This window comes from Lissotriton vulgaris, chromosome 9 (genome assembly GCF_964263255.1).
Source record: "Lissotriton vulgaris chromosome 9, aLisVul1.2, whole genome shotgun sequence".
In the NCBI taxonomy this organism is placed as follows: Eukaryota; Metazoa; Chordata; class Amphibia; order Caudata; family Salamandridae; genus Lissotriton; species Lissotriton vulgaris.
Window position 1 is genome coordinate 907,522,342 of NC_141697.1, and position 19,355 is coordinate 907,541,696.

General features: G+C 42.4%; 1 protein-coding gene across 1 annotated transcript in view; it reads left to right on the plus strand.

Moving 5' to 3' along the window:
- Nucleotides 1-19,355, plus strand: part of LOC147692486 (synaptosomal-associated protein 25-like) — a 552,838-nt gene that overhangs the window by 193,248 nt on the left and 340,235 nt on the right. The window contains exon 2 of the mRNA XM_086938695.1: nt 15,880-16,012. Coding sequence (XP_086794821.1) covers nt 15,941-16,012 — 72 coding nt within the window. The 5' untranslated portion in view covers nt 15,880-15,940. The remainder of the gene's footprint in view (nt 1-15,879; nt 16,013-19,355) is intronic.

The following is a 19,355-nucleotide window of genomic DNA, read 5'->3' on the forward strand; positions in this document are numbered from 1 at the left end:
GGCTGAACAATTTTTAGCCTCGATGTCTTCCAAACGACTTATCCTGGATTCCGTTTCTGTCAAACGCGCGTTAGTATCCCTAATATCTTGACGGATTGCCACCACTTCCTCCTTGGTGACCTTAACCAAATCTTTCACTTCATCCAACCTATTTAGGATCATATCAAGTGCCTCCATGGTGACTTTCTTTGGCTTGTTCGGCGATCCCGGGTTCGAGTGGTCTGATTTGAGTCTTTTAAGGGTGCCTTGATCCTTGGCATCCATTGTGTTTCTTTGGAGCCTTGAGTGGTGTCTCGGAGACCTTCCCACCGCAAACGTGTAGAGCAGACTTGACAATGTTCAATATAACTAACACAGACGCAGTCGCGCTGATGTAAGTAGAAGAGTGGAGGTAAGTCGGTAGGGCAAATAGTCCGGCCAGCCCTCGGTATACCTAGCAGTTATCGTGTGTCACCAGGAGGGTCTTGAAGTGCAAGGCGTCACATAGACTCACTCAGGGGTTGCACGTGGCATCATGGGAGAAGACACCATTGACTGAGGGCAAGCATGACATTCCTATGGCATTCATATGGTCCCAATGCATTAAATCCTCATTGCCAGATCATTAATATGTACCCCTTACTTTCTCAGAAGCCATCAGTACTGCCAATACTGTTTTCCAGACTTTCCTCGGGGAGATCAGCATTAATAAAAGTCAATCGCGATCGTTTTTACGCAAATACAAAGTGGCGGCCGCCATCTTGGTAAAGGCATCGGAAGCCCTGGGCCCCCACATGGCCGGTCGGACTTTACTCACGCGTCTGTGTTCCAGGGTCGGGCACTCAATCGTCTTCTAGTACATCACCGCTTCGCCTTGTGTCAGTCACACCGCGTGTTTGCAGTCGGCAATATCACGGCGGCGATCTCTCAGCGCCTCCACGTTGTTCTCTCGTCAACAGTGCGGCAGGGGACGTCCGGAGTCTCGTTCGGTGTATCTTCAGTTCTGGTGCAGCCCCAGCCTTGAGAAGTAGTTCACTGCATTCCCAGAGTATTCCGGTCAGTGAATCTGCAGTCACATCGCTGTTTTAGACGTGCTAAAACGTTCCAATCGCCGATATGAACGTTTGTGACGGGAGGAGAGACGCTCTACACCGCCATCTTCCTCGGCGTCCAAGCCACGCCCCCCTTACTAGTCCCGTTTTCTAACATACGTCAACGGTCACTCTTAACCGTCACCAAAGACTTGTATTTCTTGTTTTAGAGAGGTTTCATAACTCTCCGATCTCGTTTTACACACTGCGAACTAATGAACACTGTTGATGTCATGTAGCTAGTGGAGACACGCTCCCCATTATCAGCCCGTATATTTGTTTTTCTTGTAGAAACTTCCCCTGAAGAAGGGCTTATGGAAAGCCCGTAATGCATAGGGATTCACAACAAAGCATTTTTGGATACACCTTTTGCATCGAATTTGGAATTAAATTCTTGACATTTGAAAATCATTAATGAAATAAAATTAATGATGGACCAAACTTATTTCTTGAATTAACTTTATCATACCCTTTCAGGGTATCTACCACGCTGTGCACAGGGGGACAACTCATATCAGGATTTGCTTTTTTGTTCTACTTCCAAACGCCCCGTGGTTCAGAGAGCAAAGCCCCAGCAGCACGCGACAACCCTACATATTCGTCAACCTTCGTTGGTGCGTGTCTTATCCATTTTTTTTTCTTCTAACAAACATCACAGGAATCGGGTGGATTTTACAGAGAAAGTTTTTGAGGATAGGATAAGGAAGATGTTTTGCAAACAATGTCTTCCATGCAGACTCCTGTTCCTTCTTTTAGGCATGTAGATTAGGAAGGAGATCCCTCCACTTACTCAGATGTTGAAGAAGAGGAGGTGAGGCTTAGTACTTCAGATTAAAGAGGGAAGTATATTGATAAAAGGCCTTTCATCCCAAACCTTGAACGGTTTTCGGCAAAATATGAGGTTTGAAGCTGCATTACTGCCTAGTAATTCCTCTCGGCAATTTCCTTCATGCTCCAGCAGTGAGTCTCCTTTTACAGCCTCGGCGATGCAGCGAGTACAAGGTAAATAGTTTAATTTATTTATTTACTTACTTTACTCCTTGTCGTCGTATGTCCGACTCCACTACCCCCTAACCTACCCCTCCCCCACCCCCCGCAGCATTCCCTCTGTGAGCCGCCACTGTTAGTAATTGTTCCTAGCTCTCTGGGAGGGCTAAACACACGAAGACGTGACTCATTCATTTCATGGACAAATGTGAAAAAGAATAGAAACGCGACGATAGAGTCTGCAAATGGGAAGCCTATGGATGGGCTGAAGCCCACAAAGTAGATACAACATGTCTTTTGAGACAGCGCATGCACTGTCTAGAGCCAAGACCTAATTACACAGGTCCTGAAAGAGCTGTGCACCCTGACATGTAAGGTGTAATTATTAGTCATAGCAATTTGGGAAGATTGGCAGGATCCAGCAGGCACAGGTCCACATGCAGACCCCAAATAGTGGCTGTGGAGCTGACAGTTTAATGAAAGACAACCAAGATAGCACCCCCATAGTGCACTGACTAGTTAAAACACAGCTTGGAACATGATGCCATTAAATGATCCGCCAATTTAGATAGCATGTTGATAGGATTGTGCTTATGTTAAGGGGCAGCAATAGGCTTAGTTTATGTGTCAGTACCACATAACCTAGGCCTGTTTCGACCTGCATTCTGCACCAGAACCAGGCTATGTGACAGCATCAGGGTCAAGGTTGGTGACCAGTCACTTTGTAGTTCTGCCCATTCCTACAGACCACAGGGGTCTTATTCCCAACAGTCCAGAATATCTACACCTTCTTTCCTGGTTCTTGCCTGTTGGTGCTGGGCAGCTGAGTCCACCAGTTTGATCTGTGCTCAAACCCTTTCTCTTTGTCTCCAGTGTAGGTAGCCTGAGTGCCTCTTACTTTTTAAAGGACACTATTTTAAAGTCCGCCGTCCACCACCTACCCCTAACTCACCCGAAACCCACAAATTGCAATTAGCCTTAGACAGCAGCACAAGGGTCTACTATCCATTAATCATACTGAGCTAATGCCTGATCAGCAAGCTGCACTATTGGCTTCATTGCCGATACCCTGGGGTGTTTAGGGCCGCTTGTTTGCATTCCTCCTTATTAGTATGGCAAAAGATAAACACGTCTAAAAATGTGTTCTTTGGGATTCAACCTGTACTCCATCAACACTCCTGGCGTCACATCTATACAATTACTGGCCACTCAAAGACCATATTGAACCACTCATGTGGGCAGTGTGCAGCCAAGCTTTGCAGGGGTCATCCTGCCTGAGCTGCTGGGGACATCCCTGTCCACTTTTGTTGCATCCCTTCTGCCAAAATACCAAAACATGCACATGGCAGCTAAGAGAACAACAAACAGATAGGTTGTGGAGAGAACTCTGGTCTCCTGAAAGGATGGTAGTGAGGGTGTTCTGCTAAAAGCTCTCAGGGTATTCCGTATAAGTAGTTCGACCTGTCCTTTTTATTTTTTATTTTGAATAGGTTTGGTGTTAACCTACATAAATACTGTTGTGTACTTTTTTAAGAGGTTTTAATCCCATTCAAAGATGGCTGTCGCATGCATACATAGGGGCAGCCATCTTTGAATGGACTTCCAGCCAATTCCAGGGAGGGTGGCCATCTTTGAAATGACTTCCAAAACATTTCACAATGTCCCTGGTGTGTGCGTATGCATGCAGAAATAAGTATGTCCGTCTTTAACTTTTTGATTTTTTAATGTTAGTCTAAAAACACAAACACATTCAAAGACCGCTGACTGTTGGTGCATGCTTGGGTTGCTAGTTTTTATTATTATTTTGGTTCCCAAACTATATTGAGGTTAAGTGGGTAGTCTGTAGTGTGTGGATTATCCTCATTGAAGGGTTCTCCAAGGTCTCTGCCTGATGGTTGGCACTAGGGGCACAGGACTTCAGAACCGCCCCTCCCGAACCTGTTCCAGCTATGGCAATGTTGTCCTCTAGGGCCAATGGTTCTGGAGCCATTCCATATGGATGGTTGCATGCCACAGTCTTTTTAGTGTAGTGTTTGCTGTTCTTCTATTTGTTGTATGAGGTGTATTGTTTGTTATATAGACAGTAACAGAAATACGCCGCTGGGGTTTTCCTTCTAGTTGGATCAGGTCTGTCCCTAGCATGTACTGTTTTTGTCAATCTATAATGTAACCCCCATGTTGTTGATGTCCGATATTTGTCTGGCCAGTGGCGAGTCCATCTGACTCTGTTCCCCTTTATCTGTGTCACAATGTCTCCTTGTTTTTTTTGTTCCACTAAGGTCTCCTGTTCTCTGGTGAGTGATTGTGTCTTGAGAATTCTTGCGCTGGTCTATGCTGTTTATGCCCAAGGTTCACTCGGATAGATGGAACGATAAATCAGTGGATGAATGTAGGTGGACATTGTGTGAGGTATCATTTAGCTGAGCAAGGCAGCTTTGCCATGTGTAGCAAGTGATGGTTAGCTGGGAGAGTCTTTGGGCATAGTTAAACCACATATTCCTAATGGCTAGGAGTAGTGTAAAAGTGGCTGGCACAGGGGGCAAATCATTGGTTGGGATCCTGGAGATAATTGATCCTTTTAGATCCATATGTTTTACATCTGGTTCTGTAAGATTAGTAGGGATACTCAGGAAAGTAATGGAAATGGAAAGGTTGCAAGTGTCAGCTTAAGTTAAAAGCTAGAGCAGTTTTCTTAAGAAACTAGGCACAGAGAGACCCTTTGAACTCGGGAGAGCAATTAAACGTCATGCAACATAAACCTCTCGTGCTAAAATAGGTTAAGTCATTGAGACCTCAGAGAGCCATTGGGTGTTGCAAAGTGTTTTGTGAGGTAAGCTAATTGGTTTGGCTTTCAAGGAAAATGTGTGAACATTATTAGTGGTCTCGACTCTCTAGCAAGCAAAGCGAGAAAACGTCCAATGTGTCAGAAGAGAATCAAATATTTGTCCTCAAGTACAAATCTCTTAGTGCTTGTGAAATTGCATCATTAGCATTGGGAGAATACACAATGTTAGTGCTTCGTATACTCTATTAAACTCTTAGCTCTGCTATTTTGATGGAGGCCAAATTACACGTTTTACTAATTAATCTGCAGCTGTAAAAGTGGCAAAATTCTTAAAGGCATTTATACAGTAAGTTATCCCTTTAGAATGAGTTGTGGACAGTAGTTCACAATTCAAGTTGGTGGGAATTAAGCCATTCTGATAAACTGGGGTGGTAAGCAGAATTATGTTTTCTTTATTGTGCTCAGATTGGCAAGTTGAACGTATAAGAGTGTGATGATTTGTCATGTATGGCTGGTGTGCCTTGGATGGAGGCTATATTATCATTTTATAGATTTGCATGGTCACTCTAGCTGTCACAGGTGGCAAGACACTGTTCAGTTTCTTAAGTAGTAGTTGCATGACTAAGGAAAGCTATAAAAACAGCATATGTTAACTATTTTACGGTGTTGCTGTGCCAGTGATAGATGAGGATTATAAAGTGGAAGAACAAAGATTGATACAAGACTATCGGACTGTCTAATCTCGAACAAAGTTGTACCTAGCGGTGTAAGGATACTAGGAAGGAAGTGAAGGCAAGTAGGTTCAGTGTGATTATTCCTACTGTGGGTCGTTTATGTACAGTCACACTGTTGTTTCGTTGGCAGTTTGCAATGCTTTGATGTCCAGCTGGTGTCAAAATGTGAAGAGTGGTCGAATGGAATGATGGCTGTGAAGTATTTCAAAACAGAAAAACAAGAAAATGGAGAGTTTGTGCTATGATGACAAGAGCAGATGAGCCAGGCGAGGAATCTAAACTATGTTATGATGGCTGCTTGTAAAGCTCAAGCTACAGATGTCTTTATGTATGGTCCTCAGGAGGGATCTTTGAAAGCAATGGCTGAAAGCAGAATAAAATTTAGGAAGCGCCAAGAAGATAAATTAGGATGGACAGTGAGTTGAGAGTTAGGGAGAACAATCGAAACAATACTAAGGCCTACTAACAAGATTAGGGGGCAGCTTCCTCTGCAGACAGTTCTTTCCAGTGTATTCTCTCTCCCTAAACAAAAATATTTACCTTCACAGCCCATACCTGGCGAGCATATTAGGTAAGACTGAATGAAGTAAATTGATACTAAGCATTCTCAATGGTTTTCCCCAAGGTGTTCTAGATTTCTGGGAGGACAAACATATCAAGTTTCAGGGGACTTATTTCTCTGGGTTGCTAAGAGAGCTGTTGTGGCACCCTTCCAGCCTGTGTCTGCCAGCCCAAGGTTCTCAGAATCTAATAACTAACGGATGTTTGCCAAATTTGGGTGCATTAGAGATGCTTAAAGGATGGAGGGCACATAATTCTGTTGGTTTTACTCCTGGATCTCTGAAGCATGTTACACCGCGTAGGTATAAGGATGGTGGAAGGATGTTGCCTTTGTTTTGATCCATATGGGAAGTGTTTCCATGCCATCCGTGATGACCTCTGATGTTTGGTTATCATGTTACGAGACCCGACGTGTGGCAGTGTGGTGGTTAATGAAGTGTGAAACACAGATGCAGTTTAATGTTTTTTAAGTATGGTGGTAGCTTTGAAAAATTCTGCAGGTACCTTTACAGTATTTCTTATTATACAGTCTGCTTAGCTGTTTACTGCACTGGGTTGCCCAATCTGATAATTTGAATATAGCTGTGATCCTGAGCTGGCGTGGAGGGAGAGAGAAGTGGAGAGATCTATTGGGGTGGGCATTGTTATTATCATCTAAAATTCGAATGTCATTGTGAGAAGTAAAGCAGTGGTCAGTGTACCGATAGTTTGGAACTGCAGTGGTAAACTCTCTTAAAGTCCTCCGAATTGTCCAGCAGTGGGTTACAGATTTCTTCAGGCATTCCTTTGTTTGTTTTTTGGCTGAACAGTGTTGGTGAGAGATATGTCTGATGTGAATGTAAGAGGTATAAGTTACAGTTGCTGCTGGCCGCTGTGTATTATGGTCTTAGTATTATTGTGGGCTATAACTGTTATTTATGCAAGTGCATAGGGATATAGTGCCACAACATGCCTTGTGTCATCCCTTCTTAGCTTATCTACATAGCAAAGTAGTTAGCTGGTTTGGTTGTTTGCAGTTTGTGGGTTCTAAGCTGAGGAGTGTGCTTGAAGGTGTGACTGTTTACTTGGCTGTGTTGCCTGGATGCAGGTGAGTGCAGTTATCTAGGAAATAGCCACGTTTTCAATCGTCTTCCGAAGTGTATATGCTATTGGGTATTTCTAATGCTGGCTAGTAGTGAATACCAGAGCTTTGCATCTTGTACTAAGGAAGCAGTGCCTCCTACGGATTTCTTATATTAAGGTGTTGTGATAAATGGTGCAGGCTTGGAGTTAATGTTCTATTTTGGTTTGTATTGCTTGAATTTACAGTGTAGGTATAGCGGTTCTTTTCCATTGAACTCTCTGTGGATCATGCAGAGTATCTTGAACATTGCCCTTTTAGCTCCAGGAAGCCAGTGGAGCAATTGCAGGACTGGAGTCATGCATTCCTGTGGTTGAAGGTGGAGAAGAACCCTTGCAGCAACATTTTGGATGAGTTGTATTTTGCATATGATAAATGCTAGTGTGCCAAGTTATAGAATGTTGACATAGTTAAGCTTGGAAATTACGAGTGTGAGGATGGCTTGCAGGTTATATTGGTATGTGAGGTATGGGAAGAGGCGACGTAGTGTTTGCATTGTTTAAGAGGCACTGTTTGTGATGTTAACATGAGGTATGAAGGATAGGTCTAAATCCATGGTTACTCCTAGATTTCTAACCTCTTGAAGTTGCTGAAAGGCCATATGGTGGTAGGCTGGTACATTTGCCATTGTTCACAGGTCATAATCTCTATCATTTTTTAACACTATTTTTATTGACTTTGAAACATAAGCACAGCCCGGAAGGCCAACATACAAAAAGAAAAAGACATAAACATAAGCAAATAGCTAAACACTCATTCCCACCCTCCCTCTACCCACGTTCTAGCAAAAGGATACACAGTAATTCTAGAAACCAGATTACGTTTTCCACTCCCACCCAATCCCATCTCATCCCATAAACATCCAAATGGCATCATTCACCATTTGTCGCATAGAACAGACCGGTTCTAACTCAATTCCTCTGTAATTTGTCAACACCATGCTATATCTTGGGATGTTTGTTGACAGACTCGAGCCTTGTACACCGCAACTTTCAAGCCAACACAGTGGTCCGTCCCTTTTTTCCACATCTCCAAGGACTGGGTGGGGGGCGTGTCCTTCTTCTCTCTCGCTATATCTCGTTTTGCCTGAGTCTGTCCAAGAAATAATAGTGACAGCTTGAATCTGTTACCGCCCAGGGTGTCAGTGATAGGGAAGAGAGTACATTTTGGGTCCATTGGAACTCATAATCTCTGTCTTTGCTGTATTTAACTTTAGATGTTTATTCATCATCCATGCCTTTATAGAATGAATGCAGTCGCAAGGTTTTGAATTGTAGAGGTCTTCGGCACTATCCATTTTAAAATGATTTTGGTGGCATCTGCATAGATCTAACAGGTGAGGTAGAATGATTTCATAGGATTTAATAAGGGGATTTTGTAGATGTTGAATTATATAGGGGTGTTTGATGGACCCTAATGTGTGTGAGGAGGTGAAGTGGTAAATAGATAACACTTTATCTATCTGCGAGACAGGAATCAATCAATTTTAGCGCATTTTCACGGAATCCGAGATCATGGCGTCTTTGTAGTATCAGACAAAATCAAATGCAGCTGATAACTCCAGAAGCAATGGCTGAGGGCCTCTGTCTGGTCGGAAGATGGACTGTTCATATGACATCAAGGGCCATATGTATCAAGCTATTTGGCATTCGCAAAGGCCGAAATTCTGCGAATTTCGGCCTTTGCGAATGCTAAATACCTAAATGGTATGTATCAAACATTTTTGCATCAAAATAAGGAATCGCAAAATTTGCTATTCCTTATTTTGCGATTGCACTTAAGGAATCGCAAATTTTGCGATTCCTTAAATGCAATGTATCAAAGAAAAAAATGCCATTAAGGAATCGCAATTTACCACTAACTTCTAGTTGGTGGTAAGTTGCGAATTCTTTTAATAATGCTTTTTTCAAACAAACCAAAGGTGCCATATGACGCCCATACATGCCCTTAGGGCATGTATGTGCGCCATATGCCCCCAAATGTCTTTTTCAGGGGTGCAGCAGGGTGTTCTTGAGACACCCCTGCACCCTTGAAAAAATTCCTAATTTGTGATTAGCTAATTGCTAATCGCAAATTGCCCCTTCATTCCTATGGGCCTCCTGGCCCATAGAAATGAATGGGTAATTTGCGATTAGCAATTTGCTAATCGCAAATTAGGAATGGTAAGGAATCGCTATATAAAAGCGATTTTGTTCATACATACCATTTTGCATTTCCAATATAGCGATTCCTTAAAATTCGCTATTTTGGAAATGCAAATTGGTTTGATGATACATATGGCCCCAAGTGATTATTTTCTGTAAAGTTAAGGAAACACTGCGCTCTCAAAATCTTTTCCTAACAATGGTCCATTCGATTTGGGCCTGTAGTTTGCTAGGCCAGATGGGTCGAGATTTTCATTTTGAAAAGAGGTCTGATGTAGAAGTTTTTGAGATCAGGTGGAAATTAATCTTTTTCCAGGGACTTGTTGAGTAGGCATCTGATTATCTTCTCTGGACAAGTTGATCAAAGGATATCTTTATGGAACAAATCTATTTTTATTAGATATTTTGAAAAGTGACTCATAAGTTGTACACAGCCTTCTGCCTACAACCACGTGGGCCGGCGGCTACAAACAGTGCTTTCAAGGGTGTACAGGAGGCGCTGTGGTAAGGCCAACATCCCGTAGGCAGGCATCCAATAGAATCAAAGCTAGTACAACTATGTGGCCTGTATCTTCAGATTCAGTGTGGCCCAGAACAAGAGTCATCCAGAGGTGGAAACCACTATGGGAAGAAAAAGGAAATCCCCCCCCCCTATAACCATAAATCCAAAAAAAAAGGGGCAAAGAGGGGACTCTGTTTCTGAGTGTCAGGTGCTATGGAGGAACCGTGCTCCAAGAACCCACCCGCTCCCTTTCTCGCTACTTTAGGGGTCTGAGCAGTTGTCAAGGGAGGTATCAGATGTAGAACTTGCAGAAGTTTGGGGCAAGTGACCTCACGGAGATCCTTTGATAGCAATGCAATGAATGGAGCTGAGTTCAGTCTATTTATCGCCTTTCTGAGTTTGGATTAATGAGAGACGTTCCATTGCCAAGGTCATCCACAGCCTATGTAGCCATGCTGAGTGATCTGGCACAGTTGTAGTGCCCCAGTGTATTAGTATCGCCTGACGGACTGCAAGAAGAGCCAATGCCATTTGTCTGCCGCGAAGTGCCTGCAGAGGGAAGGTAAGGGGGCTGGAGAGCCCTAAAGGGATATCTTTAAAGATTTTGACGGTGCTTGGTCTGAAGGTGATATGGATGGTCGGGCTAGAATGATACCATCAAGTAAATCTTTTTGTAACAGGGTAGTATGCATTGATGGATGATTATTGTTGTCCTATTCTGTGGTCATTTGTTGTGCTATTGTTCGCATTCTTCTGAAGGGAATTTTCAATCTTTTTAATTTTTTAGATCAATTAATTGGAGATTTTGTGTCAGAAGTCTTGTGATCTTGGTGTTTTTGTGTTTTGACACTCTACCTTGCAGAATTCTGTTAGCCCATGCCGTGATTTTTTTGTGCTCAACCCTGGATGTGTTTTTTGTTGATATCGGTGTGCCTAGTGTAGTGGAGATCCAGTTGTGCAATGTATGTATGTCTTTCTGCTGCATGTGGTTTTGGGGGTTCTTCCAAGGTAGGTGTTGAATTGGTGGATGTTTCGTTTTTTCCATTGACTGTATGAGCATTTGGTGTTGTTGGTTTTTGGTGTCTTTGAAGTGCTATCATTGAAAGGTTTGTTGAGCTTGAAAGTGATGATGTTTTCACTGTAGCTTCCGTGGGGAGATGTCTGTAACTGTAAGTTTACCTTGGTTGTAAAAATGCAGGCCCTTAGTCTCCTGTGCTTCTTCACCACCAAATTACCATGCCTTCTAATCTTCGTGTTGCTCTTTCTCTTATGTTGCTCGCTCTCTATTTGCCTCATGTGCTGCTTTTCCGGCACTAGTTTTTATTTTATTGGCCTCTGCCACCCAAAACTCATTTATCCTTTTAAAAACATTTTTTTAAAGATTTTATTTGTTTGGAGGGCTTAGGCAGCAAATTGCTTTTGTGCTACTCCAAAGTATTTATGTTTTTTAATTTGCTAATCCATCTTAAATCTGGAAATAAAAAATGGTTCTTGTTTGATTTGATAGGCACGCATACATCATGACGCATATGCATGCCTACATCATCAAGCATGAATGAGCTCTTAGATTATCACAAATGTGCACGCACCTGTCATCATGCAGGCTTGCCTACAAGATGATGCGGTCACCAGTAGCAGCCGCACCCTCACGACTTTTGTATTCTTTTAAGGCCTATGATGCAAAGCATTGTCAAATACCTTGGCAAAGCCAGCAGGTCCCAAAGGTGAAACCTATTGACTTTGCCAATGCTTGTAATTCAATACTTACAAATTGGGAGAGTTGAAAAAGTCCAACACTTCCAAGTGTTTGATTTCTGAAATTCCCTAACCTCACATGAATGCTAAGCTCTCCTTCTTTCTGCATGACTCAGAATTACCTCTGTTTTAGATGTATTTGTTTTCTGTCTTGTCTGACATAGATTCATATTCTAACTTGTAATTTTTCCAGATTGGCCCTCTAGAGAGACAGAACGCAACATCCTCTGGGTAGTAGAGCTGCATTTTACCATTGTTAGGGGGGACATCAGGGCCATAAACCCACCACGCATTCCCCATTAGCACCAATGGTTTATTAAACACAGCACATGAACGCGGAGGAAGGGGGCAGTCATGAGAACTCTTCATGAACTTTCAAAACATTTCCGCTAAACCCTTTAATCTATAAACTCAGCTTTTCCCCCTTCAGAAATTTTAGTCCTCAACTTTGTGATTTGGAAAGCAAATCCAAAACATTCTCATTCTAGTTATAAAAAAAACTTCCCAGTGCATCAGATTAAAGGCTTTCATGCTTTCACCCCCACAACAGACATAAATGCCAACTTTTCCATTAAGTAATATGTGCCCACAGACTAAATTCTACCACTTGTAAGCCCCTCCTGATCTATACGTGATGAAATACCACTCAATCCAGCCATGTGTTTAGCTATCATCATGAATAGCTTGTAATGTCCTTCAAGCAGTGTTATTTTATAGTAGGCACGGCAGGCCAACGGTGTAATTATATGATTGAAGCTTCAGTATGGTTGGTCACATTTCGTTTTTTTTCTTTTTAAATGGTCAGAATTCCTGTTTTACAGAAAGGTGGAAATTACCCTTTTGGTCGAACTGAATTAAAAAGTTCACTAAGCAGCTTGGGTTCACTTCCATGGGGTGCAGTTTGTACAACTCTTGTTTATGCCTTCTCCCCCATTGTAAAAAATGTGTCTGCAGTTTATTAAGAGTAGATTAAAGTGTATTTTGATTGTGGATCTAATTACCATGCCACAGTTTGTTGTGAAACAGCCATTTTTTGCTAGCCTACCCTAAGCCTCCAAATCCTTGTTTATTAATGCTGATACATTTTAACTCTTAAATAAATCTTCGGTATCCAGGCGTAAAAGGTTCTTTAACCAACGTTTGATAATATTGATCTATGTAATCTATACCCCTCGGGTATTTTTTCTGGTGAGGGCTATTCTCAAACCTCGGTGTTAATTGTTGATAATCTCGTTTCTTTTGGACTGACATTTTTACTTGAAGAGTTTCTCATACCAGGTCTCTCATATTTGGGCATCTAGTCTTGTCCACCGAGTCAGAGGCATACCCTGCTACTTCCGGCAGTGCCCCTCCTCTTCTTTCAGGCTGTGAACTGCAACTGGGGCAGGTCGAAGCCTAGTCTTGGTCTTGACAGTCTCAACACAGATCCCGCAATTTGTTTTTCTTTTCCTCACTACACATGCAAAGAGCTTCTTCACATGTCATACGGAAATTGGAATACAGGCTGCACGCCCGAAGATTGCCTTTCTGGGAATTCACATGTGTGAACGGAACTAGGACACAGGAGCTTCATATTTCTACTTGTCCCTGCTGACATGGTTGGGAGACCTGAAGACTCCGGTTGGCCACCTGACTTGTTGATTGCAAATTGATGTAGTACTAAAAAGTCTACACGTGAAAGCAGTTTGTGGTTTTTTTTTTTAGAGTTTTGTCAATATCAATTTACCCTCATCATCAGAGATGTTCGAATCTACAGATGGGTCTGAATATTTAGTTATAATTTTCATCGCACCCGTTTTATATTGGTTGCAGCAGAGCACAGAACATTACTAATCCAATTTTTCCCAAACAATGACTTTTCTTTATCAGTAACCTTGGCCTCTTGCAGTAGGATCACGTCAGCTTTGAGATTATAAGGGTAATTTTCAATTTTCTTCCGCTTACGTGGATGGTGGAGTCCTTTGACATTTAGGGAATCTACTTTTAGATTCACATACAGGGGATTGTTAGACATGCAGCATGAGTATGCATATGGTTACGGGATGCATGACTGGAGGGTTGAAAAAGGCACTACAATAAAGGTTGTCCTAGAGAGCCATAAGTGTACAGTACAACCATGGAAACCGCATTATCGGACAGTTGGTGTGACATTGGTACCAAGATACCCTCATCCGGACTGCTCTGAAGGTGGATTGTTGCTAGGAAATACATATCAACAAAAACTGAAAAGTCAAGCTGTACAACATGGCAGTAGTCAAAAAAAGAAACACATAAAAAAGTATCTGATAGAGACATCTAGACATAGATTCCTTACCTTGTAATGTCCCAGGCCACAGGCTGGATCTGGAAACTTTTGCTCAAGCAATACCTTTGCGCGCCGGTAGGTGGCGACGATTGGTTTCTTTGTGATATCGTCTCTGAACATGGCCTGATCGGAGGATCGATGCTCTAGTGGAGAAGCTTGGGATACCACACTCTCCGTGCCCTGTCCAGAGCAATAAGAGTGACTTGGGCCCGGTCGCTCCTGATCTTCTTGAGCACTCTGGACAGCAGTGGTATTGGCGGAAAGGAATTAAAGAGGCTTGAGCTCCACCCGAGATGAAAAGCATAGCTAAGCGAGTTCCGCCTTGGAAACTCCAGGGTGCAAAACTGCTGACATTGTGCTTTCTCGGCAGAGGCGAACAGATCTAACCAAGGCTCTCCCTACTTCTGAATGAGACCTTGTGCCCCCTCTGGATGGAGTCGCAAGTCGTGATCTGCTAGCATTGATGGGTGAGTTTTTTCACCCTGGCGTTCAGAGATCCTGCCAGGTGTTGAACCACCAGGGAGATGCCTTGCTGTTCCAGATTTTACCTTATGGTCCAGTGACTTCCTTGTAGTGGGGTGCAGGAAGAAAAGGCATCTACACCTGCAGAGGCCAAACATCTGCCACCTACTGACAGTATCCCTGCAGTATGGTAAGTGGGCATTAGTTACCTTAGTTTAGGATTCAAGGTGCACTTTAGATGTTCCACCTATCTAGTAGAGTGTAGATATGTTCTAAAGGAGGCATTACAGACAAGATATTGGACAGGCTCAATATTTTAGATTTTCAAGCAAGAAGCATACAATACCCGATAACATGCAAAAATCTAGGCAGAGTCGGGCAGTTAATGATGTCCTGAGGTGCTTTACAACCGAATACCTCGATCCTACTTTGGGGGGGGGGGGGGGGGGGGATATTTTTATTAGCATTTTTAAAACAGTGCAACACATTGTTCGGCAAAAATACAAAGTAAAGTGAGCACAGTAGTCCTTCAGCAGAAACCATTATGATTATATCACAAGTATAATTTATATCTCATTCCATCAATCGCAACATGGGCTGTCAGCAAGTGCATTATTTCCAACGCATCAGTCCAAATCAGAGCTGGAACTATCATCATCTGAGGGTGGCTCACAAATTCGATCCTACTTTAATGTCCATATTCCACCCACAGTTCTACTTTCTTAAATAATGATACTTAAACCATTCATGGCAGATGTTTTATTCTATACATACTCCAAAATTACAGAAGGCAGCTTTGGGCCAGCCTCCTATAGCCATTGGCCACTTCGGCTTAAGGTGCTGTAGTCACTGGCTTGAGGTATTGTCAGTTACATATTAAAGCAGCCCACAGGCACATTTTAGTCTCACTGCCTTTGTGTTGGCTGATTAGGTGTATTCTTCCACCTTCTTTTGGATATGTGAGGGGCTACTTCACATTTGATAAACACACTGAATCATTACTCTTTTTGCCACATTTAATTTTGTATCTTGAAAATGCATACAGTACACAGCGCAAATATTTTCTCAACCGATTGTAGAATTTTCATTGTTGCTGTTATTCTTCTGATTGCCAAGTAATGTGCATGTAAGGGTCAAGAAGTATTCTGTGTGATCTGGACCTCTTTCACTGTTAAGCAATTAAATCTCAAAAGGCCTGAATGTCTATCATTGTTTAAAATCTCAGAATTATGATTCAATCCTTTTAGGTTGTGCAAAAGGGTTGTCAACTGTATAGAAGTATGACGTAGCTGCTACCCCCTCTCCCACTATATGTTTCATTGCTTGCTGCGTAATGCATTTACCATAGTAATGTTAAACCTGTTGCTTTGCAATGCTTACTCTCTATCCTACTCTTCCATTGCATTAAAAATAAATCATTTTCACACTTGTTCTTCTTTTATTTCCTTTTACAGTTTTTGCTGTAGAAGCCTGAGGGCTGCTGGCCCTCCTCTCTCCAGAGCCTGACGACACAAGATGGCTGCCAATGGTGCAGTAGAAAGTGAGCGTCAGGAGCTCCACCGCAGAGTAAATCAAGTCACAGAGGAGGTAAAGAAACCCAAGAAATCGGAGGAGGGTGCAGGCCAGCTACAGAATAACCGAGAGTTACACGAATTGTAGCAACAGTTGGTGGTTATGCATTCCCTTAAACATTCGTATTTGTAATAATCCTATGCTTGCCTCTACTCGTTCTTCGTCTTTCCGGCTCCTTTCTACTTCTGACGTCTCCTTATATTTTTGTTTCTATTTCTATACATCTACTGTCACTTTCTTTCTCGCTGCATATGGTACTTTAAGGTGCCATCTAATTATGTAGTTAACACCTCCGGTTATCTTCTATTTAACCTTTGTTGTTGTTTAATTGTATTTTAATATTCGCTATGTTTTTTTCTGTACAGTGTAGAGGTTATTTTCACTATTGGAACATTCAGTGACCAATTCCTCCCCCACCATGGCCTCCAAGATTTACATGGCTAAAACTTTGGCTTCTAAGGGGTTTTGAGTGTTGTACAATGGACCACTGTATCTGCGCTGCAGTTTAAAGTGACATCTCTTCAGAGGCACGAATGTCATCTCTGCAGAACTCTGAGATAAGCTGAAGTATGCCTACCTTTTCGGCACTGTAAAGTGTTTTTTGATTAAATGCAGATAAAGCTAGAGTTGCATCAGTTATAAAACCCAATTTCAATAAACGATTAATAAGAGAAAAAATATATATTCAATGTAAATAAAATAAATTGTTAGACTGGGCCCTTCTGTGTTTGGGTTGTCAATACAAGTCCATGCATAAGATGGGTTAAGCCACCAGGACAGAGATAAGGGGAGGACACTGCTGAAAGAATGTGGCTATGAAAGGAAATTTTCAATGGAGCCTGTCGAGTTATGTTAGAGGATAGTCCATCATGAGTGGTGCCTGCATTTTTACTGTTTATATAGTGCAATGCTCAAATTCACACGCCAGTCGCGATAAACTAAGTGAGTGGCTCAGTCCTGGTTTCTCGCGCTCCTAACTGTCTGTACTCGGAGCGCGCGCCACCGAAATATAAATATCTGAGGCGCCGCGCGGCGCTGATTACATCAGCCCGTGGGGCACGCGGATATTAAACGAAAGAGCTGCCGGCAGTGCGATTGTTCATTCTAACTTTCGGATATTAAAAGAAGACTCCATGGACAACCTCCGCCTCAGAGGTGTTAAAAGGGAATCATTCCGCTGCCGCTGAAAAGGCCTGTACTTCATTTCTGCGAAACAAATAAGGTTCACACTCTGGTTACTATAGAGACAGTGCGTCGTAGAATAGCTTTAAACCACAGACAGTGCTTCCTCTGCAGGTTTATTATATTTGTAAATCTTCTATTTTACGGCGACCTTCAGACGGAACTTTCGCCTTTAATACACAAGGAGTCATTAAAAGACACCCCATCAGAGACAGAGCGTTGTTCCATATTCAAAAGTGGGTAGTTATTGGCTAGCCAGAATTAATGATAGGAAAACCTTTTTAGGCCCTGGGAACGTCAAGAGCTGCCATACCAGGATCTGCCTGTCGTAAAACTACTCATGGCGGATTTTCCAGAAATATGCCTGACGTTTGGGGTATTTTGTTAGCCATGCACTGAAATGTCAGTATATTTTTGACGTACTTAAAATTAATTACAAATGTTGGACTCTGCAATTATTCAGTGCCTGGAACATAAATCCGCGGTACAAAAGGGGATGGTGATGGACGGAGCATCTGAACCAATCAAACACTCGCACCCAGTCAACAGATCTGGGTTTAATCCATCACCGTTCTTTAGCCCCCTCTGCCACCCCAGTTCAGACATGCTTTTTGAACCAATCCGGAACATTAATCCGGCACCCATATTTGAGCCATAAAAACAGTCCAGCATGCTCAGTTTCTACCAGAAGTTGTAGAGAAAATGAATGTTGGAGTGGATAACTGTCCCAGTCATTGCCAACTTGAAGGGGTCCTCTTGTGATTGCATGGCAGTACTCAAACTTGGTATGATGTTTTAACTCCCAAGGTGCTGGGTGGGTCACCACTGCAGCGCATAGTTATGTAACCCCCCAGTCGCTGTTTTGAGTTGTGTGCATATGTGTTCTTTACAGTCTGGCTTCTGGTTTTATTCTGTTTGTCAGATTGTTTGAAGCTCTCACACCAGTCCCTATTGGATGCATTTGTGCCCTTGACTGCAGTCTTTGTCACAGTTTGGCACTGATGGACTCCCACACTTTATAGTAACTATGGTCAGTAAGCCACGTATGGGCTGGATATGGAATAACCACTCACTTTCATGAGCAGCACCAGTGTATGCTTGTAAAGCTTGTAGTGCCCAGAAGAGCTTTAGTCATAAGTGCCTCCAATGCACTGCTTTCCGCTAGCGCAGATAATCCTACAGGCGTCTACATTGGAACAAAGATATAGAATGTGCTAAACTTAAAAATGCGTTTACTGAATTACCCTTACTACATATAGAACCCACGTGCCAATGGAACCAAACGGTTGAATTAGGTATTTTGTAAAATATTTATTTTTGCTTTAGCAGCGTAATGTATATCATAATCAACATGCCACAGATTAGCATGTTTTTTTCTGCATCCTACAAAATACAGTCTTGCAAGTTTATCTAAGGCACAGTATGATGGATGAGAATGGAGAGGAGGAAATAGGGTTCTTGCACTGTGCCTCTTTTAAAGATTACAAAATAAATAAAATAACCTGCTAGTTTGAACTATTTTACTTAGTAACAATTCAGTGCAGAAGCTATTTTACGAGAGCTGTAACTCAGTAGTTCTGCGATTACCTATGCTCTTTGAACGCACAGTATGTGGTTTTGTCGCTTTTGAAGGCACAACACCTGCCTTCAGCACCTGACATAAGTGCTGGAATCGTTTGGGATCCAGCCAAATCTGGGATTCTGCAGTTATTCTTGAGCCAGATCCGCGCCGGTCCCAGCAATTATTTTCTTTCCGTGTTCCATCATGATGTGCCGGGACACAATGGTGGCACCAGTGACCATTAACTGTGTCCGTCGCTTTAGCTTGTAGGTGCAATGCAAATGGTCAATCAGCGTCTTTTGAAGAGTTGGGTCTTGGCCAAGGAGCAGTTGTAGCTCACATAGAGCACTAAGAAAACCTAATTTCTTACCCAGATAAAAGTATTTGTAGACTTTACCAAGCTCAGTGTGAACGTAGGATACATAGATCTATCTATGCCCTGTAAGAAAGGCAGATATGTATCCAAGTGTGTAGCTAAACACAATACCAATAAACCATAGCACACAAAAGGAACTGAATTGTTATCACTCAATAATAAATGTGAAGTGGTACTGAATGGAACCCGTTCTATTAACCACTGACTAATGAAAGACTGAGTTAAAACCTTTAAGGGTT